This window comes from Protopterus annectens, chromosome 3.part1, assembly GCF_019279795.1.
Source record: "Protopterus annectens isolate FY-2018-M chromosome 3.part1, PAN1.0, whole genome shotgun sequence".
Lineage (NCBI taxonomy): Eukaryota > Metazoa > Chordata > Ceratodontiformes > Protopteridae > Protopterus > Protopterus annectens.
This window is the reverse complement of record NC_056732.1, coordinates 627150650-627178512: the sequence shown is the minus strand read 5'-3', so window position 1 is coordinate 627178512 and position 27863 is coordinate 627150650. Positions and strand designations below refer to the sequence as shown.

The window sequence follows — 27863 nt, the reverse complement described above, 5'->3', positions numbered from 1 at the left end:
AACTATCCCAGCGGAGTGTAGCCTCCCAGACATCTCAAATGCGCAGGTGAAAGCTGCTCTCTCTAAAGCTAAAAACACAGCATCAATGGGACCGGATGGTATCCCCGGCTGTGTGCTACACGAGCTAAATGAGGAATTAAACCTGCACATAAGGCAGCTGTTTAATTTCAGCCTTACCACAGGATACGTGCCCAAGGAGTGGCGTGCAGCAACTGTGGTCCCACTCCACAAAGGCGGTGCCTCTATGGACCCTGGTAATTACCGCCCCATAAGCTCAACAAGTCTAGTCTGCAAAGCTATGGAGAGGATCATAATGGAGCTCATAAACAAAGATATAGGGACTTGCAGACATTGGACCCGACCCAGTTTGGCTTCGTCAAGGGAAGATCATGCCTTTTGAACTTGGTCGACTTCTTCGAAACAGTCACCAAGGCCATTGATGAGGGAAAGGCAGTCCATACAGCCTACCTTGACCTTGCAAAGGCTTCGACACAATACCCCACTCGGGTATTGTAGAAAAACTTACCAGCTTAAATGTAAACCCATATGTCACAAGATGGGTTGCAAACTGGCTTAAGGACAGAACCCACAGGGTTAGAGTTGCTGGCGCTATGTCAGACTCCAAGCCGGTCACAAGTGGTGTCCCACAGGGCTCGGTCCTTGGCCCCTATTGTTCGGCATCTACTTCTGAGAAGTACAGGCCAACATGGGAGGACTTTGGCTGACAAAGTTTGTAGGCGACTGCAAACTGGGCGCCATAGTGGAAAGTGCATCGGACACGGATATCCTTCAGAAGGGACTCATGGAAACAGATAGCTGGTGCCAGAGCCATGGCCTGAAGTTAAACGCCAAAAATGTATAGTCATACCCTTCGGGAAAAACAAGGTAACCCCAAGCTACCATATAGGTGGCAATCCACTAAGCACAGAAGAGGTTATCAGGGACCTGGGGACCCAGGTTGACAGTGGCCTTTCTTTTGACACTCACATTGCTAAAGTGGTTAGAAAGACCTTCTACATTGCCCACCTGATCATGAAGGGATTCACATCCAGATCTAGTGAGGTCATTGTTCCCCTGTACTCTTCACTTATCAGACCAATGATCGAGTACAATGCCCCATTCGGGATGTATCTCGCCCGACATCTGCAGCAATTGGAGAGACCTCAAAAGTTTCTCACCAAAAGGATAAAGGGACTCCAAAATCTGTCATATGCTGCCAGATTGAAGAAACTCCAGCTCTATTCAGTCGCATACCATCTGCTCAGAGGTGACATGTGCCTGACATACAAGGCCATGTCCAACCCGGAATTAATGGACATGCTCCACCTCAAAAAATCCAAATCCACCAAAACCACTAGAGCAAGCGACTTAAACCCTAGCACGGATATAAATAGGACATGCTGGAGGGATAGATTTATCACTCAGAGACTCCCTATGCTGTGGAAAAGAGTCCCGGTCCATGTGAGGCAGAGCACCTCGCTGGCTCTGTTCAAGAGAAATCTTGACCTGTGGATGGGAGTATACATTTTCCATGAATCATTGTGTCACTGCTTGACAGATCAGCACAACAAACCTAATGGGTACATCTGTGGTATTTTTCCAATGAAATATAAAAGGCAATACATGGGCAAAATTCGGCATGTGTAGGCATTATTATAATGAAAATGCCTTGGGGCAGATAGCCTAGTATAAACCTATGAACCTATGAACCTATGAAATGTATATTTTGCTTAATGCTTTGACATGTATGCTATAATCTGACTATGATTACCATATCTGAAATAATTATGTCATTCCTCAAAATAACATGATCTCTTTGTGACATTTCAGATATGCACTTGGAACAAAAGCAATAGTATTTTTTTTTTTTACTTTTTTCTTTTTTTTTTTTTTTTGTCAAGCCATTAATAAAACTTGTAATAACATAATGTGTTCCTGTATTTAGGCAAAAATTAATAGAATAATTAGGGCAAGACTATTACTGCAAGAAGTTGTTTGTCCTGTAATTCAAAAATGGTTGTTTACCTGGCTCAGTGTAAACTACGTCCTGCATTTTATGTGGGAAAAACTAATAGAAAGTTAAGAAAACATATTAAATGAACATCTCTCTGAGATTCATAAAAAGAAGAACACCAATGCTTTACACAGACACATAGAAAAAGAAGGTGAACATAGTTTTTTTTGTTACAAGTAATGTGTGATCCTTGAGGGAGAATTACAGAGGAGTATGTTGAAAGTTGTGAACTTAAGTGGCAGTTAATGTTAGACGCCACTAGTTCCCCAGGGTTAAATGAAACGTGCTGTTAATATTATTTTAAAATGAAAGTATTATGGAATATAATTTTTAACTTGAAATGGTGGCACAGTGGTGCAGCGGTTAATGTTGTCACCTCACAGCAAGAGGTTCTCCTGTTTGATTCTCAGCTAGGGCACCTTCTGTGCAGAGTCTGCATGTCCTCCCTTTGTTCACATGGGTTTCCTCCGTGTGCTCCAGTTTCCTTCCATATTCCAAACACATGTGTCTGGAGCATTTCTCCTAGGGCCTCCACTGAAAATGAGGTTTGTCCCAGTTGGACTTTTCTTGTAAATAAATAGCTAAAAGTATATGTAGTTAATTGGTTATTAATTAAATTTGTTAATTAAGTTCATTGTTTGGACTAACTTGATCATGTGATTTTTGTTAGAAGGTTTTTAAATGATGGTTTATTAGTTGTTTTTAATATTCTTAAGAAGTCTGATTAGGAGGAATGAAAGCACTTAACATTCTAATAAAACTTTTCATAAACTGCCTTAATTGGTTCCACTGGAATTGTCGATTTGTGTGCCATAGTAAGTCATCTGCACTTTGGAGTTTGTCCTTTTTGCTTGGTTACAAATTAATTGACCGAAACAGGCTCTTATCTCTGAAACCAATTCCAACTCAAAATTATTTATTTTTTACTCAGATAATGTAGCCATAGAGTTCATTACATTTAATGACAAGGAGCTGACAGCACTTGAAAATGCCATCTGATTTCACTGAGTAAATTTATGTGCAGATATTCTTGTTGAAGTATGACACAGAAAGTCATATTTTGACCAATTGAACACAGAAGTAATAGTCTTCATGGCAGTATTAGGACATATGTTATATATGTTGCTTACCTTCTATTAGGCTTCTAGCAGATGCCAACAACAGAGCCATACCAAAATCTGCAGTAGCAGATGAAACAGTAAGGGGAGTGTTGGCAACCTTCACTCCATAACTAGAGATCAATGGCAAATCCAAGTGGTCTAGTCCAGCTCCCGGAGATAGAACAATTTTCAGGTTGGGCAAACACAGTAAGAGGCTGTGCTTTGGAGCATTTGCATAGGTCCATAAATAAAAGATCTTGATCTTGTGTGAATAGAAATTCTTATTTTTCAAAAATTCATCATATGGTATGACTTCAAAATGTTCTTCCAGAATTGCAGCCAACTTTACATGAATTCCATGGATTCCTCCTTTTTCACAGTTTAGTAAGAGGTATGGCTTTTCCATGACCTGCTGCATAAAAGTAGAATAAAACTGTATCAAAATATTATAATTTAATATTAGAAACTACTTGAAATCATTCTAGAAGTGAATTGAACAGATATATGCATTAGAAACAATGGGCATTAAATTAAAATAAATGTGAATGATTGTAAGTGTTATGAACTCCAAATTATCTGACTGCAGCCTTACCTTTCTGCACATTTCTGCACATTTCTGAATGTAGCATATTGTGGCTGTAACTCGATATGATTTTCAGTTCTCAACATTTATGACTGGGACATCCATGTCTTTTGCATAATGTACTAGAATTGTCTCAATACACCAAAAATTAATGTGCTTACTAATACTGCAAAACCAATATTGATGCTCAATATTGATGGACAGTACCATAAATATAAAATAAAAACAGTTGTTCTTACAGTGATGCAAGCACCTCTATACCTCCACACCCTTACATCTCTAAATATACTTGAGTCCTTTTAATAGTAAAAAATGTGAGCTCACATTTTTTACTATTAAAAGGATAGTATATTTTATTCATTGCATTGACTCAATCCTTTTATGAGTTCTAAATATACTTACTCCAAGGTCACTTATCCTTTGTGGTTAGAGAATACTCCTTTACCCCTAAGGTTCAGCATACTTAATGCTAGTATTGCAGGAGCCTTTGGTGTTGCAGCATATGTCAGAATATACTAAAAGTAAAAGATAATAAGAGAAATAAGGGGGCATCCATGGTTAAGTTTGCTGAAGCACAACTCACATTGCCCAGATAGGGCAAGTTGTTCTGCTTCAAAGTCATGTGATTCATAGCTATGCACAATCTGCATGATGCCGAGCTGCATTAATAACCAATTTACATTGCTAAGAATAGCTCAGCTATTATCCATTCCATCTGGTGCAAGTAAGTAGTGAAACACACAGGCAAATTCCCATGCCCAGGCATAGACATACATATATACATACATACATACATGCATACATAAATGACATATGCAGACATACATGCACACACAGACAGATTCTGTACAGAACTATTCACCTGAGCGGCTACCTAACAGGGGAGGCTGAGGGGAGCAGAGCTGAGACAAGTCCACAAAATTTGCATAAACACTCAGACATAAATATGCACTCAAACACACACGCACACACACACACACACACACACACACACACACACACACACACACACACACACACACACACACACACACACACACACACACGCACACACACACACACTCACATTTACATAGGCAGACATACACAAATGCAAAAAAAAAAACACAAAGATATTTAGCCACACACAATATACTAACACACACTTTACTATACTGTTCACCTGGATCAACAGTCTGAACACAGAAAAATGGAATACCTTTACCCTGCTCAGATTGTCCCTTTGGAAAGCATTGATGCAATGCAGGTAACAACTGCAAGCATTTATGTATGTTCTCCACTGTTGTGGGGAGACCTTATGTTGCACAGGTATCTGAATTGCTGTACTACAAAAGAATCCTTAAAAGAGCAGTGTACTAGGATGTGGAAAGGACTAATTTTGTATGTGGCACTCACAGACTACTATATTTACATGTAGCTTTGTGTAGCCATACTGCTCAGCTCAGCAACATATACTAATAATAAAACAAATGCAAAACAATTTAACAGATAATGCAGTTTCATGCTTGATGGAATGGCTATTACAGGGAAATAATGGAGCTTACAGGGCTAAAATGGCTTAGTGCTATGAAGTGATGAGCCTCATAATATACCTCAACAGCTCATTATTTCGGTCGAAACACCCGCCACATTAGGCATTATTGTGCTTAGAAAATGGGCTATATATTAAGTTGCTTCACCTTTATTTTATTATTAGTACATGTATTTTGATTTTCCTCTGCCAAATGTTTGAAAGGTGGTGTAAGATATATTGTTACTGGAGGAATATCTTATGTTAAATATTTAGCAGTTGGAACTGTAATTCATTAGATCTGATCAGCATCTCCTTCCTCCACACATGAAAAAAAGACAGAGAGAGAGAGAGACAAGCATTATTGCTGGCTTGCTTGCTTAATTTTTAATTGGGAAGCTTGATTTATGTCTAGCAAGATTAATCTGGAATGCCAAGCTTGTTTTAGGTTGACAATATTTCAACGATAAAAAATGAGTGTGCTAAAAAATGGAGTGTTTTTCAACAAAAACAACACTGAGTGATTTCTAAAGTGAAATGTGTGTGTGATGGCTAAAATGCAGTGTAACAGTTTCAAAAAGTGACTTTGTTTTACTAACTTAACAGTATTCTTTTGTTCTGTTTAAATGAATCTGCTCTCCACTATGGTTACATTTATTATTCTGATGTGTACAGAGTCTAGCTCATTTCCCATGTTTTTATATACCATAGGAGAGGTCTCTACTTGATTCACTGTTCTGTGTAGCATCTCATTCTGCCTTTTGCCACAATTATACCACAAACACAATTATACAACAAACACAAGCCACATTGCAAGGATTACTGAAGCTACCCACTACTCTAGTATATTTTTTTGTCCTGAAATAAAGCAAAATGATATACTATAACCTCTTATACTCAAAGTCATAACACTACAGACCTCTGTCTAACAGCGATACCCTATACTTGTCATCAGGAATAATGCTAAATTATCTTATTACTTTGTTTGAGGGTCTACTGCAAAGTTCCTTACTTTGGAGTTTCTTACCAGCATTGATACACAATACAGGGAAATACATTAATGGATGTAGTTACTATACAAAGCAATGAGATACGGTACAGTGCAGTGATATGTAGCAATGCTGAATGTGAATCTTTGCAGTGCAAGATTCTTTTGATCTCCTTCAGCCCTTGGTCTTGACGTGACTCAAGATTTGGTTTACAGGTTAACCCCAGCTGCCCCAATTAACCTAAGAATGAAAGTTGATAAGTCAATCACAAAATCTGCACTGTGCATCCTCTAGAATTCTAGTAACCCTTGATCAAAGTAACATCTGCTGCACAGTGAGTCGAATGATACAAATAGATGTTAATAAAATAAATACATGCACTTACACTTCTTTCTTTCTGGAAGCATACATCCATGAGTCATCTCTTTCTGGATCTGCATGTAGCTAACACAGCAAATTTCTAATGCCCAGATCTCTATGAAGCCATTCTAACAGGAATGTCTTGGTTGATATTTACCTTTTCATTTGCTGTAATCATTACTAAACCCAAAACCTAAGAAAAGTTAAAAGGTCACAGTTTCAAATCCAAGATTATGATATATATATATATATATATATATATATATATATATATATATATATATATATATATATGTTCACCATCAAAATACATTTAATTATTTTACCACTTTTGATCACATCCTGAGTACCTGCATGGAAATCAGTGACCACTGCATTTCAAGGGAGACCTTGTGGGTTTACTTGTTTTGCCCAGATAATGTTGTGTGGTGTTAAGTCATGCATGTCCATCTCACTTCAGTAAATTTTAAAGCCAAGTACATTCCAGTAAATGCATTCAGTAAATCTTTCAAGCACCATTAAGAATATCATTAATTAAAAGACATTCTCTGTGCTTGACATGAATGACTTCCTAGAGGCTTTGTGATAGTCTTTACAATGTTTTGCACCACAAAAATTACAGGCATGAGATATCTATCTTCTTTGGTCACTATACTTTTTCCTGACTGTGTATTTTCACAGCCCTCCCCCAAATATTCACTCCTGTCACAACACCCTCTGCCTGGTTTCAGTCTCCCCTGTTCAGTTCTAGGCTTACTCACCTGAACAGTACTGGAATAACATGTCCTGAATTTCAGACTGTTCCTGATTGTCTCTACCGCAGATGTGATGACTGATGGATCTGTTCTTAGCCATGTATTCCATGGGTATAACTTAATATGTTCTCTTTGTGTGATGCATCATTTTTTCTGACTTATTACTGTTTGTTTAATAACAGAAAATTTCTCCAAAACCTAAGAGCTTCCATTGTGCATAAAATAACACTTATTGTCCTCATTAACATTACTTGTAAATGTCAAAATGTTTACTAAATCTATAATTTAATTATATTATTTTGAATTAATTAATTAATTAATTAATTAATTATTAATTTAATTAATAATATAATTACAAGTTACTGGACAGCGCAGTGGTAGCATTGTCGCCTCACAGCAAGATGTTCTCCGGCTCGATTCTTGGCTGGGGTGCCTTCTGTGTGGAGTCTGCATGTCCTCCCTGCATTTGTGTGGGTTTCTTCTGGGTGCTCTGTTTTTCTCCCACATTAAAAAGACAGGCAATTGAAGCGTTTCACCCTGGGCCTCTGCTGACACTTGGCTTTGTTCTAAGTCGGACTTTCCCGGTTAGCAAATGTTAAATAAATAAATCCAGCTAAAAACATGAGACTTTGTAACTACCATAGTTAAAATCCATACCACTTTAAAACTATGACCTAAGAGAGAAAAGAACCAAACTTAAAAATTGCATTAATCAATGCCAATCAATTCACAGCCTGGTATTTTTCTCTACCATTTCCTTCCAGAAAATGACATAAAAGTAGGTTAATAAATTAAAGAGTCCAGCCAGCCTTGCATTACAAACTGCATCTCTTCTCCACTGCAAGAAATAAAGATAACTGGATGAACCCCAAGGCCAAATTAACTGTTATCCTTCACTCAGCTTCATATTAAGCATGCTATAAATGCCATCAAAGCCTTCTCTTACAGGCTCAAGAACTAGCACTAAAAGGTAATGTTATCCAAGCCACCCTTGTTGTGATATTGCCCTCAAACGTTGACCTCCAGAAAATCTTTCTGCTCATTGTGGTAATATATTCATTAATCATGCTTCACATCTTATAAAAAATAGTCATCATCATCATCATCATCAATCATCATCATCATCAACCTTCTTTTTCCCATTTTCTACGCAGGGCCAGGGTGCCATTTCAACTGTCTCCATCTCTTTCAATTCAGTGCCACTTTCCTACCTTCTTGGAAAGTCATGCCTGATTGTCACATTTGTTTCACACAATCCCTCCATCTCTTTCTTGGATGCTCTCTTTTCCATTTGCTCTCTTCCTGCCTGACCCAAATCTTTTTTTACGAGATCATCTTCTGCTTTCTGCACATGTAGGAACCACCATAATCTGTTCTCTTTGACCTTCTCTGTAATTGAAGCTACTCAGGCTTCTAGTCTAATGACCTAATCTCTTCTTCTGTCTCATAGTGTACACCCTACCACCCATATCAGGCACTTCATCTCCATCACCTTTAGTTTCTTCAGCTGCCTTGTTTTCACTGCCCAGGTTTCCCTACCATACAGTAGTTCTGGTTGCACCATTGTTTTGTTCACCTTAATTTTCAGCTTCTTTGACATTCTTCTATCAGTCATTGCCCCTGACATCTTCTGCCATTTGGCTGCAGACCCTCTGATTCTAGCTTTAATCTCCTCATTCAGACTTACCTTCGCCTCAACCACCTCTTTCCAGGTACTTGGAGCTGTTAACCTGTTCCTCTATTTCCCTGCTATCTCAGTCCTCAATTTCTTGTGATTTCCCCTATTTGCTGTCATTACAGCTGTCTTCCCTGTAATCAGTTTCATCCTGAGTGATTCAGCTTTGCATCCCATTCCTCTATCATTTGCTGAAGTCGCTGTTCAGAATCTGCCTACAATGTCACATCATCTGCATACAGTTGCTGTGTTGATCTGTCCTCCCTAACCTGTTTGCTAAAGTAGAACATCACCAGTATGAACAGTAGTGGGCTCAGAGTAGAACTCTGATACAAATCCATTCCCACTGAGAATCCCTCTGTGAGTTTGAACACTGTTATTACTTGTGTCATTGGGTCCTTGTACACAGCCTATACTAATTCTACCAATGTTTCTGTGACTTCAAACCATCATAGCAGAACTGCCATAAATCAGTTTTTGTGTCCTAGTCATATGATTTCTCCATGTCTAGAAATATGCATTTGGAATCTTTCCTCATCTCTAGCATCATCTCAGCTGTCTGTCTCACATTTGGAATCTTTCCTCCTCTCTAGCATCATCTCAGTTGTCTGTCTCACGACAAACATTGGGCTGGTTGTGCTACATTTTGATCTGAATTCAAACTGGTCACCTCTCATCTTATTTTCTACTACTCTGTGCATTTGTTTATCAGTCACCCTCTCCAGAACTTTCATGCAGTGTGACAGGAGTTTGATACCTCTACATTGCCACAGTTGTGAATGTCTGCTTTGTTCTTCTACACTGGCACTTGAATGATTATTGTCCGGTCATCTAGGGTATGCATTTTTCTCCGAAATAATATGAGTACCCTTTGGAGCATTTTGGCCCTTATTCACTCAACATATTTATCACATCTGAGCCTGCTGCTTTCCCTGACTTCATTTAATTAGTGATGTTCTTGATTCTTCTATGGTGGGCTCCTCTTCTTCTATCATTGCAGGCTGTGTCTGGGACAATACAGCTTCTGTGAGGTTTTCTTCAATCAGAAGTTGCTGAAAGTACTCCTTTCATCTGCCTTTGATATCCTGTGTACTGATTAGCAGGTTGTTGCTGACATCCCTTATGAAGGGTGTCGGATGACTGTCTTCTTTATTTTTCTGTCTTTGTCTTGCAGCCTGATAAAGTTTCTTTGTGCAATCTGCTGAGTCACTTTTCAGAAGCTCGTAGGGTGTCTACGATGCCTTGTTCTTTGCTATTTCAACTCCTCTCTCTTAGCCTGTTTGTTAGCCAGTTAGTAATTCTTGTTAGCCTGGTCCATCTTTTCTGTCTTCCACTTTTCCTGTACTCCTTCTTTCTCTGGCAGACTTCCTAGACTTCTGCATCCCTCCATCAGCTTTTCTTACATACCTTATTTCCATACCTGGCTCGGCTGCATATCTGTACTGTAGTCTCACACATGCTGATTTGAGGTACTGCCAAAAATGACATTAAAGTATGTTAATAATGCAATAGTATAGTATGTAAAATGAAAAAAAGGTAAAAATATAGATAACTGAAAGTTAGTCCAGATGATTAAGCGTATGAGCTGTTAATGACCTCTGCCTGCTGTGTAACCTGAGCAAGTCACTTAACCAGACAGTGTTTTGGGGTAATTAGAAATCTGGAATAGGCTTCTGAATGTTTTCCTGAACTATCTGCCTATTAACTAGCTAAGAACATGTCTTGACTTGCACACTGTTGACCTAATGAAAGCTGGTAAAGCCTCAACATACAATCCTGATATTTATACCTTATTACAGCAACACACAGAGTAAAATAATTTGAGTCAGAATATTGTCCTTTCTTTTCCAGCGATTTGATCAACCACCTATTACTGCAGAAAGAAAAACTGTTATCACAAGTGAGCAAAAGCTCCAAAACGTGAACTGCAAATAAAAAAAAAACATTCTTGCAGGGCTGCATTCCCTATACTGTTGCTATTAAATACCAAATCCAGTGTGTCGATATCACAGTGAAAGGGAAAATCCCCCAGTTTGTCACCAATTTAGCCTTCTGAATAAAAGACCAGCAGTTAGTCATTAATGATAAAACAAATGAGTGTCAATCACTAGTTTTGCAGACAACCTTGGCTCCCTGGGCACATATATAAATATATATATAACTAAGAAATTAACTTCTATTTTTTGAATGCTGTTATTGTCACGAAGTTCATTTCTTAGTTAAAATTTCTTCTCTTCGTTCAATTTATTTTGAGCGCGGTTAATTTTAGTTATAAATATATATATATATATATATATATATATATATATATATATATATATATATATATATATATATATATATATATATATATAAAGATAATATACATAGCTATGGAAAAAAAGACAGAGAACAGCCCCCGATTTATGCAAGCTCTTAGTACATGCTTTTATTAGTCAGCTTCCACCACATCCACACACAGATCAGGTTTCACACTTAAACAGACTTTCTTCAGTGCATGAAAACCACCAATCAAATTATGCCTTCTACAGTCAAAAACATGGGAAATTTGTTTTCTTTTTACATAAAAATAGTTTACAACCAAAGCAGTTGAATGAAAGCCAGTGCATAACAAAATATGTATAAATCATAAAACTATTTTGCAAATTTGATATTTTTATAGCACATTATCATAATTCCAGTATAATCCTCTACAACCAAAACTGCCAATTTTGAACTAGTATCAAACATCCAAAAACATGTAACATAAGAAATACACTTAGTCACTAAATCTCACAAACTTGTTGGTAGTCATAAGAAAGGGTACACCAGGATAAACTAATTATTAAATGTTAGAGTTGAGGTTGACCTAGGATAGTGGCCCACAGAATATGTAATGGTAGAAATGTTCACAATGCATTACAAATAGCACATCAACAAGCTCAAAAAGTTCAAGAAGTGGTGTTAGGTGGTCACGTCACTTCAATGTTTAACTGAATGAATTTATTGTGGATAATCCCTTTTATCTGAGGACTTCATCAGACCTGGTTTTTTTTCAAACAATTTCCATGTATTATTTATTCAACAGGAAACTGAAGAGCTTGAAGAGAGAGGAAATGGGCAATCAGTGGCACTCATGATTATTGGGATAGGAGAAAACTGAGTCATTCTTGTAACCAATGCACAGAAAGAAAACATCTGCATTAGGAAAGGTGACAAATCCATCTTAAAAATCCATCAAATCCCCTCCAACGAGTCAATGGTTAGTGCTTGGCTGTTGCCATTAATCCTCTTGGACTTGAACTTAATTAAAGCATATATAGTGTTTTACAATACTAAACAAAGCTCAGACATAAATCTTTCAGCCAAATCATTAACCTGTTTGTCCCTATCCAAAATATCCCTTTATGTTCTTTTAACCCATAAGAACTGGTAACAGGGGATGTTGTCTGTCATAAATCTGGGTGGTAACTAATAGCTGATACGTAACGCTAACTTCCTCAGAAGACAAACGTGTGTTGAATTATCCTAAATACTTATATAGTCTTACCTTGATTCATAAAGCAATCATTCAATCAATCAATTCATTTAATTACATAAGTCATAAAATCAATTAATTAATTAGTTTACCTAAATCGAACTCCATAACTAAAAAGCAGATACTAAACTATAAATGTAACTATAATTTAAAAACATAAAATTATCATACTTTAAAATATTGCAACCATCAATTCATTATAGCGTTATAACCTACAGGACCATGAAGCTAAAATGGGTATGACACTAATACTGTTAGCTTAAAATAACCTCAGTTCACATTACTTGATTATTAACCATGTTTTTTTAAAACTTTTATATATATATAAAAAGATGATATATAAAAAATAAATATATATATATATATATATATATATATATATATATATATAAATACATATTAGTACATATTTAGAACACTTTCAAAATAAATAATGTACTAAAAAATAATAAATAAAGGATATACTTAAAAAATCCTTAAATATTATATATATATATATATATATATATATATATATATATATATATATATATATATATATATGCTTAAACTAGCAAGCCGGAATGAACTAATATAATACTATATAATATTATGTAATAATAAAATATCTAATTTATCGCACTTTAAGAGTTGATTATAATAAAGTGTTTGTGTAATAGAGACTTTTTCGGCTACTGGTTCGTTTTTGCTGGTTTGTCTTCATTGGATTTGTGATTAGTAGTTACTTCCATGGAATCGGTACCCACTAGTGCCTCTACTTCCGCATTGGACCAAAATGAAGGTGAAGGGAACCTTACTGCCTTGATTGAGTTGCTCACCCAGAAGGTCGACCGACTATCGCAACGGATGGACGAGGTGAATCGGACTCCACTAACTGTGACGCCGAACGTGGTTCAGGGACCCGAAGGGGCTTCAGCATCGACAGTTTCAATGGCTAATTTGGGTACTTTTCAGCGCCTAAATAGAGTCGGAGTACAGGGTGAACAGAGAGGTAATCCAGCAGGAGCTGGATTACAGAATACAGGAACTGAAGGAAGAGAATCGCTTTCTACTTGGGTGCATAGGTCCTTCTCTTTTACTGGATTACAACCAAGCAGTAGTTTACCTACAGAGCTAGAGGTAAGGGAAGATATTAACTTTAAACTAAACTTGTTCGACGAGAAACTTTTCAAAGTACGGAAATTGCAGTTGGAAATTGCATATTTCCGTGAGTGCATCAAATTGAAAATAGTGCCTAAAGGCTTAAGACATTGGCAATTCCCTGCGGGCCTAATAGAAGGCTCTCCATTTCATGCTGCACTTATTGCTCTGTTTGACAAGCATGGTTTGGAGTTGCTTGATGTGTTTTGTTTGTACTATCAAGAGATGGTTGATACCCTACTTGGGGAAATAGAAATTTTGGACAAGTCTATCAAAACTGACAATAATTTTGTAAGATACCAATTTGAATATGATAGATGTTTTTTAAGTATAGATGACCATCTATCAAAAATGAATGGTACCAAAATTAAGAAGATAAATAGAGATTTGAAAGATTATAGTGAGGGTAAAGCTTACCCCCACCTTCCTCAACCATTTAAAACATTTTCAAGTAACTATAATAATGTACAGAACCCTGAGGGACAGCGTGAAACAGAAGGTGTTTCTAATGTGCAGCAAACTGAAACTGCATTTATCCCCCAGTTTGAATCAACACCCAATGTTGAAAATAGTGTCAGGAGGAGTGAGAGGTTGGTGCAGCAGGCGAACTGTAATGGTGGGACCAACTTGAGAGATACTAATAACACAAATAGGAATAATGGAACATCAAACAATACTAAAAGGGTGGCGAACCCAAATTTTCGAGGGCAAGCCTCGAGTTCGGCACTACAGAACAAGAGAGCTTTGAGGAATAGGAGGAGGAAGTGGTAGCTGATATGTCGCTACCTATGGTTTTAGTTAATGACTACCCGAAATGTACTATTGTTACAAATTCTAAAGCTGACTTTAAGATCTTTAACTACACCTAGCCTTTCTATTTGTAAAGACACGGTGGAATTATTGAGTAAGGGTTACACCTTTGTACCATCGACCACTTTCAATATAGCCCATACTTTAATCGACATGAAGCTGTTTATTAGGAAACTTAACTTGTTGTTTTTGATGGGGGGTGATTTTAGTGAGAAATCTGACTATTTTGTCTCTAGTGTTTACAATCCTCCCCTTCATCCTTCATTAGTATTATTTGAAAAAATCATGGAAATGGATTTGTGGAACTTGAAGGTTGTTAAAAATAGATATAATTATAATATGACAAGAGAAGAAAGGGACTTGATAAACCTATTAAAACAAGCCCCTATACGTGTAATGAAGCCGGATAAAGGAGGTGGGCTGGCTATAATGTTTAACAGCGATTATGTTGAAAGAATGTCACTTATTTTGGATAGTGACACCTACTCAAAATCATCACAGAATGAAATGAACCAGGCACATGGTAGAATTAGATCTTTGTATGAAGAACTGTACAATGAAGGAAGGATAAATAATGACATGTACAACTTCCTCCAACAATCAAGTGTAAAAATACCAGTACTGTTTGGGACCCCAAAGGTCCATAAAGATTTACATAACCCGCCTATGAGGCCTCTAGTGGATGGTAGAAATAGTATGACTTACACTTGTGCAAAAGTAATAGATAAAATCCTGCAGAAATATATTAAAGTGGAAAAACAGATTTCTAAAGATTCATGGTCTTTTTTGAAATCTATTGATGGGTTACAGTTTTCTGCTAAGGGATTCTTTATTACTGTCGATGTTAAAGACATTTACTCATGTATCCCACATAATATAGTGATCGAATGGGTTACCGACATGTTGAGGCTCCTAGGGGCACCCCTTGGAGAAATCCAATTAGTGAGTGAGTTAATAGATATGGTTCTTTCTTACAACTTTATACTATTTAATAAAGAAATTTGGATTGGGGTGGCAATGGGGTCCCCGTGCGGTGCCAGTATTGCTAATCTTGTGATGGCATTTTGGGAGAGGAACAGCGTGCTGGAGAATGAAAGAATTAAAGATAATATAGTTTTTTACACCCGGTTCCTCGATGATATTTTTATGTTGTACGAAGGTGCACAGGACGAGATTGACCAACTGATGGCACTTTTTAATAGTAGCACTGACTTTTTGGAATTTACATTTAAATATAGTAAAGACTCTATTAATTACTTGGATGTTGATTTGAAAAAAAAGATTATGTTAATCAAAGGTATATGTCTACTATTTACAGGAAGGAGAGATATTCGAATATGTTTTTACATTTTACAAGTAGCCACCCTACCCATCAGAAAAAAGCAGTCATTAAAGGCCAACTGGTTAGGGCGGCTAGGATGATAACAAGAGATACCGATTTCTTAGAAGAATGTAATTTATTGGAAAGATTCTTTTTTCAGAGAGGTTACCCTAATGAATTTGTTTGTGAAATTGCCACTGAGGTTAAGAATAAGAGATGGGCACGTATGTATATCCCTTTGTTGGGGGGGTCTGTGACAGAAAGTCCCCTTTTAAGTGAGGAAACACAGATTGAAAACAAGTTACCGTATCTGTGTAGTTTCATTACTTGTTTTAATTTGGATGCTCAAGACATCAAAAATATTTTATGTAAAAATTGGCATTTATTAACCATGGATAGTAATTTGAGATGTCTACTGCCTAATAAACCTAGAGTAATTTATAAAAGAGGGCTGAATTTCAAGGAAATTTTGCAAATTAAGAATTGTGATATACCAACAAATGCTGGAATGTTTAAATGTAATATGTGTAATTACTGTAAGTTTGTTGAAGAAGGCTGCACCTTCACATTAAGGAATTATATTTACAGAATAAAGAAAAGATTTAATTGTAGTAGCTGACAATTAGTGTATATGGCCAAATGTGTAAAGTGTGCAGCCTTCTATATTGGTAAAACTGACAGAAAGCTACATGAAAGGATGTACGAGCACATGTACAGTATCAACAAAGTTAAGCTAGAAAATGCGCTTGCCAGGCATTGCCATGTAAATGAGGGTCACTCTTTTAAATTTAAAGCAATAGATCAGGTACCTGATGACCCTAGGGGGGGCTATGAGCCCTTAAAACTGGAGAGAAAAGAGCTTATATGGCAATTGAAAACGAACGCTAACCAGTTTCCTGGCATTAATGAAATGTCCTCTATTAAATGTATTTTAAGGCTTAAGAATTTGGAGAGGTAATTTGTTATTACTGGAATTGTAATACTGTAATCAATAAGTATAAGCCGTCAGTTATATAGTTTTAAATTAGATATTTTATTATTACATAATATTATATAGTATTATATTAGTTCATCCTGGCTAGTTTAAGCATATATATATATATATATATATATATATATATATATATATATATATATATATATAATATTTAAGGATTTTTTAAGTATATCCTTTATTTATTATTTTTTAGTACATTATTTATTTTGAAAGTGTTCTAAATATGTACTAATATGTATTAAATATATATATATATATATATATATATATATATATTTATTTTTTTACATAATTTTTTATATATCATCTTTTTATATATATAAAAGTTTTAAAAAAACATGGTTAATAATCAAGTAATGTGAACTGAGGTTATTTTAAGCTAACAGTATTAGTGTCGTCCCCATTTTAGCTTCATGGTCCTGTAGGTTATAACGCTATAATGAATTGATGGTTGCAATATTTTAAAGTATGATAATTTTATGTTTTTAAATTATAGTTACATTTATAGTTTAGTATCTGCTTTTTAGTTATGGAGTTCGATTTTAGGTAAACTAATTAATTAATTGATTTTATGACTTATGTAATTAAATGAATTGATTGATTGAATGATTGCTTTATGAATCAAGGTAAGACTATATAAGTATTTAGGATAATTCAACACACGTTTGTCTTCTGAGGAAGTTAGCGTTACGTGTCGCAACGAAAAGTGTATGTGGATTTATCGCACTTTAAGAGTTGATTATAATAAAGTGTTTGTGGAATAGAGACTTTTTCGGCTACTGGTTCATTTTTGCTGGTTTGTCTTCGTTGGATTTGTAACTAATAGCTGATGACAGGGTGTTCTATGAGAATGGCTTTCTACATAATGTAGATAACACTGACCAATGAACAGCATTGTTATAATGACATCCTAAAAACCAATAGAAAGAATATGTGTTTTGACATAAATCTGAATCCAAATTCATACATATTTAAAAATCTAACAAATTAATTTAGGATATTGGTTTTGCCATCCCCCAAAAGCCAAGGGACACCACTGGATTTATTTCATTAATTTACCATATTCATATTTCTAATTCTACATTGTTATGCACCTTAGATATAGAAAGCCTTCATACAGCAATTCTGCATGAAATGGGATGAGTTGCTATTAAATTTTAGTTACAGGCAGGTAAACTATATATGGCTGAGTTTGGAGATTTTTTATTGGATTTGTTATGATTAGTCTTGGAAATGAATGAGCTTTACTTTCACATCAAAGGTTATCCACAGCTATGGGGATATATTTGTCCCATATATGTGGATTTATACATGGAGTAGTTTGAGATTTATAACCCTGGTGCAACTAAGTTTGGTATTCACATTCATATGAGGTGAAGATTACTCAATGATTGCAGGGCTTTTGTGGGATGATGAACCTAACTTTTTAAATGAATCTGTTATATATTTAAATAAGTATGAAAATTTGATTCAGATTTATGGCTGGATATAACTCCTTCTGCAAGCATGTTTTTTTATTGTGCTTTTTGTATATATATATATATATATATATATATATATATATATATATATATATATGTGTGTATACATAACGGGTCTACTTCACTGCATGAAATTACCACTTCATCAAATCCCCCATCATCGAGATGACATTACTGAAACTGCAGAACATCGAAAACTAACCTCGGGAAAACAAACACTAACCCAACATAATAAAACAAACAAAAAAAAAAAAAAAAAAAAACAAAGCAAATCAAACCCACAAATGTGGGGGAACCCCCCTCCCACCCTAACTAACTATACCAACTCCAAGATCCCACAACAGTGGGGAAAGGACAAAATTCACCACGATGGCCAAGTGGTTCTTTTCCCATAGAAAGTTCTCGATGTTCTGGGTGTTAGATGCTCTGCAGTTTTGGCAATGTTGTCTGAATAATGTGGGATTTCTTGAAGTGGTAATTCGATACTTTGAAGTAGACCTACACACACACACACACACACACACACACACACACACACACATATATATATATATATATATATATATATATATATACATACATATATGTATATATATATATATATATATATATATATATATATATATATATATATATGTATATGTGTGTGTGTGTGTGTGTGTGTATATATATATATATATATATATATATATATATATATATATATATTTACATTTATATATCTATATACATAGATATAAAGGTATAAGATATATAGATGTACAACCCAGTGACATGCCTGCTTGGAATCAAATCATAGATAACTGCTCCAACCCACCACACAGATGACTTAAAACACAAGTAATGGAAAAATAAGAAAACCACTGCCCGTGGTAAAGAAAAAGCACTCGCTTTAATGTTTCCACACAATTAAACATAAAATAAATTAACATACAAAATTCACAGACTAAGCTCTTTTGCCTGATAAAATATTAAAGCCTTAGTGCTTTTTCTTTACCATGGACAGTGGTTTTCTTATTTTTCCATTATTTGTGTTTCAAGTCATAGATAATCATCTATAGAAATGAACTTCCAGCACATAGTACTATGACAGCAAATTTTATTTAGAGTCCAAACATCAGTTTTGCTTTAAAAAAAACCTAGACTGGTTTTTACCAAAGCTTTGTATGAAAAGTAAAAAACACTGAGATCAAGGCGTCAAATGTCACCAAAAATCACCAGCAGAACAACTGAAGTGACAGCGTGGTGTGAGCTCAAAAAAGGAGGCAGGAACTCAAGAACTTCATAGAAACAATTAAAAAATTGTTTTATTAATCCATTAGGCTAAATTATAAAAGCATTCTGATTAATATGATTATTACTTATCACTTGCCTAGTGGAAATGCTTTCTCAACCCTCTCAATTGTTCAAATTCCTGGTACTTCAGGGCCATGTCCTATTGGTTTCTTGCAGAGGAGAGGAGAAGGAGAGGAAGTGACACCATTGTGGTACAGCTCACAAAACCATAGAATAAATGAAAATGGAGGTTCTTTGAACTCTCATGGACATTCTGATTTGGTGAAAACACTTCCAAATTGTGTATTACTGGTTCTAGCAATTGGAAAATCTCATTTCGACAAGGTACTGTGCCAAACCTATAGTCTAATAGCAGCAATGGTTTTAAGTGTGCACATGCTGTGGGTTTTATTGATGCATTTAACTATCAAAGTTGGCTTGACAATATTACTTTAAATAAAATTATGTTTCAGGGTGTGAGGTATTCAAAAGTTTTAAACAAGCCCTTTAAGTAATCTTCTATGGTTTCATTAAAAAATGGCATTTATGGTTTAGAAAATAAGCTTCTCAAACTTAAAGCACTTTGGTTAGACAATGCTTACCTTGAAGAATGTATCAAGTGACGCATCATCCCTCAAGGTCTTTGTGTTTATAAATTTCCCAATGAACTGGATTATAGTGACAGTTTTTATGAAAAATTTACATCCCTATGTGATCTACAATAGATTACTGACTAAATATAATAATGGGGTAACATTAAGAAGCTGTTTATAAACATATAACATATCTGCCTCTTTATTAGAACAAAAGGGACAATATGAGTTGAATTGGATCGGTTGAATTTGTTAAGGTGAACAGGTGTATGGTAGGCATTGTTGAAGATCATGATCTGTGTGTATATTAACTTTTTATATGGTGCCAGTTTCATAGTATTTCTAATAGCTACCTCCTTTTGATGGTCCGTTATGGTATTATCTTTACTTTCCCAAAACTTTGAAAAAAGAATTGTTTTTTGATATTTAATATTTGCTATTGATTTATATGTATGTGATATCACTAAGATTCCTTTTAGAGAAATCAGGCTATTCAAAATTCACATTGTCATGGGAGACAGCTATACTACATGTATTTAAATGCAATAATAATAATTTCTCTAAACACATTACAGTAACACTATACACTCTAATAAAAGCTTACATAGTGAAAAACTGGATAGACAGATCAAGATTAACCTGGTTAGAATATAAACAATGGTGATAAAACATATATTGGCCAGGAAGCTTTACATAAAAAGTCAGAAGAACCAAACCTACTATTAGAGGTACTGCAAAGCATTAACTGATATTCTGTCATAAACAGTAAGTTAAATGCTAATTATATAAGGGTAGTAAATGCATCACTTAGTTGAGATTAATAACCACAATAATTAAGGTGACGTATTTGTATATATGTATATATGGTATAGTAGAGTAAATTATCATTCTATAGGCTGATGTTATACCTCTAGTACTGCTCGCAATTGCAAAATAATTTACAAGAGAACTGCTATATGATAAAAGTTCTTGTACTAATCACAATATAAGCATATCCTCATATTAATACAAAATTGTAGATCTACCTGATTTGAATGTTAATTAGTAAAGTATGCAATATCTTTTATTACTTGCTTATGGTATGCATTCTGTAACATCAACTGTGCCACATGTATATGTCTTGTTTATCTTCTTTTGCATATTTTGTGAAAATATTCAATAAAAAGAAATTTGATTAAAAGAAATTAAGTTGTTGAATGAAGCAGATGTTTTGAATAAACAAATAAAGAGTGATTTACTATTTGATAGTTATAAAATGATGTATAATAATATTTTTATAAGGATCAATCAGAAATATTGTGATGTTACCAAGCACAAGATAAAAAGCTATATAGGGATTTGAAACGACATATGGACAAGACTGCCAACCCTTTGAAAACTACTAGTGAAGAGAAATTTAACACAAATTATCTGGAAAAATTAGGGAGTGGAAATGATTTGAATTGTGTTGGAAATACTGATCTGATTAATAGTGAACAACCCAAAGTGGAGCTGAGTTCCCCCATTAAGAAGTCAAAGTGCATAGGTAACTACACTGAATATAGCAGTAATGGTTTCTATAGCAATGTGTATTTTCCCCAGTGAATAGGGAGCAAAAAAGGAGGCAAGACATGAAAATAGTGGTTAATTTGAATGGGATCATACACTTCTTAAGGGAGTACAACATTTTTAATTATAGTAAGGTACAGATTACTTCAAAGCATTTCTCTATTTTTGAAAAAGGTTTGAAGTTCATTACTTAAAAAGCATTTAATATAACTAACACTCTGGTGGAACTAAAACTGTTCACCAGAAAATTAAATCTAGTGGTAACTTTTGAGAAGAAAAGGGAAGATTTTTTACTATGAAAAAGTATTTTTTAAGGAAAAAAGCCTTTTTAATGCCCTCTTGCACCTTGTTATTCAAGCCTTTGAACAGGCTTGTATGGAGGAAATCTATAAACTGGCTAGCAGCAAAAACTCTAAGAAGTTTTATAATTTGACCATTTAAGAAGGAGTTACTTTGGAGGACCTAGTTTGTGATAAAAAATATCTGAATTATGAAACCAGATAATGGTGGCAGAGCAGTGCTCTTTGATTCCATAGAATATTGTGTGCAATGTTTCAAATATTTCAGGATAGTAGATTCATATATTTATGTCTCTAGAAATTAAGTTAGCATTGTGTATCATAAAACTGATATGTTTTTTAGAAGACTTACTGACTGAAGAGATAATTTCTAAAACTATGTTTAATTCATTTAAAATTAATTCCAAGTTCATAAAAAATTGGAGTATCCTCCTTCAGGCTGATAGTGACAGCTGCAGGATCAAAATCTCACCCATTGGCTGTATTTATTGATAGGTCTTTGAAACATATCTTTAAGAACAATTCCCATGTGCTGAGGGATTATTTGGATTTCTGAGGGAGATTACCTCCAGATCTAGACATTTCCACAATTGCATTCCTTACAATAGACTTGGTAGATTTATTCTCCTCAGTTCCTTTGAAAGAAGTTTTAACTTTTTTCTTGATTCTTGATAGTTTGGTTACATTTGATTGTGTTTTTGGATACTGGACAGATTAATTTAATTTTGAAATTAACCACTTTTGTGCTAGAAAACAACTTCTTATTTTTTGTGGGAGAGCTCTTTAAACAGCTTGGGAAAATTCTTATATTTTTGTTCAGAAATGTATAATTATATTAAATTGTACTTAATATTCCTGGATTATGTTTTTATCTTGTGGGAATGACCAGAAACTTAAATTCCTAAATTTTTAGATTATTTGAATGGCACAACTTCCTTTCTTAGGTTTACATATTATTACAATAAAATAGTATTAACTATTTGGATACTACCATAGAAATTACTGAACAGGGTTTTAAATCAAATATTTTCAGGAAACCCACCTTGAGTAATGCATATTTACCACTGAACAGTGCCCACTCACTTTCACAGAAAAAAAGTTTAGTTAAAGGACAGTGTAATTGAATAGTAAGGATGACCTCAAAAGAGAAGATGTTATTCAAGAACTAGATAAAAGTTCTCAAATGTTTTCAGATAGTGGGCATCCCAAAGATCTTATCAATAAAATTAGTGGGGAAGTTTTGAAAGGGTAAAAAATGCAAACCAGTTTTAGGTATTGGTTTTGGTGGAGATGATCAAGACGCCCTCAGTTGTGACCCCCACAAATTTTGAGAAGGCAATGGCAATTGAGTTTAACAATACTTTCTAAAAAGTAAAGGACATTGTTAACAGGCATTTTAACATTTTAAAAGTTAACCCTGGTGTAGTTGGAATAGCTATGAAGTTTGTTTTTAAAACAGGATGGAATTTAAAACTATGGTTGAAAGAACTAACTCTATGGGTATAAAAGAAAAAAAAAACTGTAGACAAAGTACCAGGAAATGTGGGTTTTGTAATCAATGACCTTATCTACTTGAGGAAGAAGGTATAAAACTGGGGAATATTTTAAGAACTAATGTTAAGCAAAGTAAGGGATTTGGTGTAGTTTTGGGAATTGTTTATTTATCTGTTTGTATGAAATATTCATATTTGTATATGGGAAAAACTGAGAGACCACTCAGAAAGAGAATATACGAGCACATGTACAGTATTAAAAATAAGAATGCCAATAATGCCCTGTTTAAACATTATTTAGCAATACTCAAAATGAGTTTGGCATTTTGGAAAAGGTAGAAATTAATCCACATGGAGGGAAGTGTGAGAATAGGCTGGAGTATAAAGAATCGCTGTGGCAGTTTAAATTAAATGCCTTTTTAGCCCCTGGTTTGAATGACCATAGTTCAATACAGCTGGTTCTAAAACTTCACACTGTTAAATTATAAAATATTCTGATTAATATAATTATCGCTATTATGTGGGATTTTTTCATGTGTATTAATGCATGATTTTTAGAAAATGCATTAGTGAATGCATTTATTATTAATGTATTGATTATTTTTGTATTTATTATCCTTGAATTTTTATGAATAGGTGGGTTTATGTACATTTAAGGAGTAGATTAATTAATTAGTTAGGAGTGTATATAAAAGGAAGTGTCTTTTGGCTGACACTCCCAGAAGTGAAGGGATAAAAGTTTTTAATGGATTAAAAAAAATTGTTTCTTAATGTTTGTTGCAAAGTTCTTGGGTTCCTGTTCTTTTTACCTTTGGTTTTGAAAGCTTTGTATATACATGCACACACACACACACACACACACACACACACACACACACACACACACACACACACACACACACACACACACACACACACACACACACACACACAGTACGCATGCACACTTACATACATTGAATAATATATAGCCATTGTAAAGTGCCACTCAGACACTGGAGGCAGAATTTTTTCAAAATACAAGCTTATTTTTTTACAAAGTCACAAGATAATAAGAAAAGTTATAGGCCACTTGATTTGAAACAAATACAAAAAAGTACTTGTGGATTATTTTTTCAACAAACAGTATAACAGCTGTCGGACTTCTAGTATAGGTAGCCACAAGAGATCAGTGATTCTTAGTGCTTTCCCTCTCTTGATTAAAAAAAAAGTTATTACTGTTGAGCTTATGTGTGATGTGAGGAAATTTTTAATTAAGTGAGAACTGGAAATTAAAAATCTATCTGCATGACTAAAGAGAGAAAGCCCACTAGAAAGAAATGCCCAAACATATTTAACCTGCCAACAAACTTGGAAGTGAGTGGGGTGAATTCCCCAGTGACATAAAGGAGCTGTGAAAAGCAACAACTGATGGAAGGGTTGGATAAAAAGTTTGATTTGATATTGGCTGATACCCAAAAGATTAATTAGGCTATAAGGCACATACTGACCATGCAATCAAGGATATAGAGGTAGATTTATTGGATCATCTGTATCAGCTATATTAACACAGTTTAGATCTTGAGATGGTGGCAGTACACTAAGCACTGAAAGTGTAATAAGAGACTTAGGGACACAAGTGGACAGTGGTCTCACCTTCAATAACCACATCGCCACAACAGTCAGGAAATCCTTCTATATGGCACACCTCATCACTAAGGGCTTTTCATCCAGAAAAAAGGAGGTCATTATCCCACTGTACTCATCCCTCATTAGACCCATTATAGAATACAATGCCCCATTTGGTATGTATCTCTAAAGACATCTTCAACAACTGGAAAGGCCACAGAAATACCTCACTAAAAGAACCACAGGCCTAAAGCAGATGCCCTGTGCTGACCATCTAAAAAAACTCCAGCTATACTCTGTTGCATATCGTCTACTTAGAGGTGATCTCTGCTTAACGTGCAAGGCCATGTCAAACCCAGAGCTGTTGGACATGCTACACTTAAAGAAATCCCAATCCCTCAGAGCCACATGCTCCAGGGATCTAAAACCTTGTCATCACAATGAACAAAACATGCTGGAGGGATAGGTTCCTGACCCAGAGCCTCCCCAGACTCTGGAATAGACTGCCCATACATGTCAAACAGAGCGCCTCTTTGGCCCACTTCAAAAGGAACCTTGATGATTGGATGGGAGATAGGAAATTCACTCCGGGGATCACGTCAGTCACCCTGCTAGACAGGAGTCCAGGGAAGTAAATATTGTGGGAAGAAATAGCCAGGGAATTGTTATGGCTAGGCTTGTATAGGCCCTAGGTAGCTTAATACCAACCTATGAACCATGAGACAATAAAGCAGTGGTTTGAAGCATGATTTGGGGATATGGAACCCATGTTATTGGAACCATAAGACCAAATAAACAAAAATCTATGTATACTAGTGGTAACTGAATCTGTAGAAAAGAATGACCGTGCAGTATGCATAAAGCAGAAACAGATGGAGTGGCTTGACACACTAGAAAATGAACTTCTGGCCAAGAGTGTGCACTGTGTATTTATGCTGCAGGCAAAGAGAGACAACATTCCTGAACCACTGGTGGTGCACTTTGTCCATTATTTCTTAAAAGAAACATGGCTCATTGCTTTCTGGACTGGAGCATAAACCATGCCCATTAATGGAAACAAAGCAAGGGCAGACAATGATTATTCTTCTGAAACCAGGGCACATAGATCAGCATTCTGGAAGGTAATAAGTATGTGCAGGGCAAACAAATGGAAGTGCCATTTTTATATCCAGCTAATTTAAATATATGGTTGCCTGTATACCTGCACACTTTTGATTCTCCAGAAGAGGCTACTAGTAGCCTGAATGGTGATACAGCAGGTGATCCTGCTACTCTTCAGTCTACTGTGACAGAAGATAAAACTGCTAGTAAAGGAAAGTTAGTGCATTATCTGTTTGCAAGGTTCTGGAACCCCTTCCCCTTTTTAAAACTCATGCCATACATTGCCGGAAATTGGAAATGGCAGTAAACCTAATGAGATTTCCTCCACAAAGACTTAATGACTGAATTATTTTATTATTGCTATAACAGAATGCAGGGGTATTCCCATTCTGCATATATATATATATATATATATATATATATATATATATATATATATGTTATTATTTTCAGCTGTAAGGTAACGTCAAAAGCTGTATTGTTTGCAGGTGATTTGATACTGGGCTTGGAGGAAGATGACTGTTTGCTATTTTGTATAGGACACGGGTGGTTATCATAAGATCATAGGAAGTTACTAGGCTATTGGCCCTGAGGTCCTTACCAGCCTGGCTAAGAATTAGCCAATGTTCCAACAAGTCAGCACCCTATGCCACTGTCCAGCAGGGGCATAGGTGGAATCCCAGGGATGTATTTTCTGTTCCCCATCCAGTTATCCAGGCTGTGCTTAAAAAGGTTTAATGAGGTACTCTGCTTTACGTGGAGAGGGAGTCTTTTCCACAAAAGGGGAGTCTCTGGGACACAAATCTATCCCACCAACAAGTCCTATTGATGTCACAGACCAGGTTGAGGTCTCATGTGCAGGTTACTTGAGTGGAACTTGACTTGCGGATATGCAGCAGTCCAATCAGGGCGGGGTCTGAGATTGCTTTGTATGCCAGACAGAAGTCACCTCTGAGGAGTATGTAGGAGACTGAGTAGAGGGACAGGGCTTTTAGCCTATCTGTGTAGGGTAGATGTTTTTGGACCTGGATTCTCTGGGTGAGGAATCTCTGTGGTCTCTCCAGCTGCTGCAAGTGCTTTGTGAGTTACATACTGAAAGGGGCATTGTATTCAATAATCGGTCTTTTAAGGGAAGAATACAGGGATGTTATGACCACCTTGTCCTTGGAAGATACCCTTACTAATGAGGTGGGCCATGTAGATAGCTTTCTGTACAATGGAGGCAATATGGTTTTCAAAAGTCAGTTTGCTATTAACCTGGGTTCCCATTGTGATAATTTGTGGGAACATCATTCTCCCCAAAAGCAATGATGATGCATTTTTTGGCATTCAGTTTGAGGCCATGTTTTGGCACCAGTCACTTGTTTGGGTGAGACCCTCTTGGACGATGTCCACATAACTAGGGGAATTGATGATAGCACCCAGCTTGTAGTCATCTGCAAACTTGGTCAGCCATAGCCCACTAGAATTGGCCTGCACCTCTGAGAAGTATATCCCAAACAGCAGAGGCCACAAGACTGACCTCTGTGGTACACCTCTTGTTAAGGGTCTACTACTTGAAGTGGCTTCCCCTATTTTGACTAGGTGGGTTCTATCGCTCTCATCTGAATTGTCACAGCCCTGTCAACTAATGATACTTTCAAGAGTTATGGACAGGAGAAGTGCTGTGGGTCAATGCACTTAAGTAAGAGTCT

General features: G+C 35.7%; 1 protein-coding gene across 6 annotated transcripts in view; it reads right to left on the bottom strand.

Moving 5' to 3' along the window:
- Positions 1 to 27863, bottom strand: part of LOC122798227 (probable 2-ketogluconate reductase) — a 609788-nt gene that overhangs the window by 285826 nt on the left and 296099 nt on the right. For 5 of the 6 annotated variants that reach the window (XM_044067001.1, XM_044067004.1, XM_044067005.1 and 2 more), the window contains one exon: positions 3145 to 3526. In XM_044067001.1, coding sequence (XP_043922936.1) covers positions 3145 to 3526 — 382 coding nt within the window. The remainder of the gene's footprint in view (positions 1 to 3144; positions 3527 to 27863) is intronic. The other variant, XM_044067002.1, reaches the window with a different exon arrangement.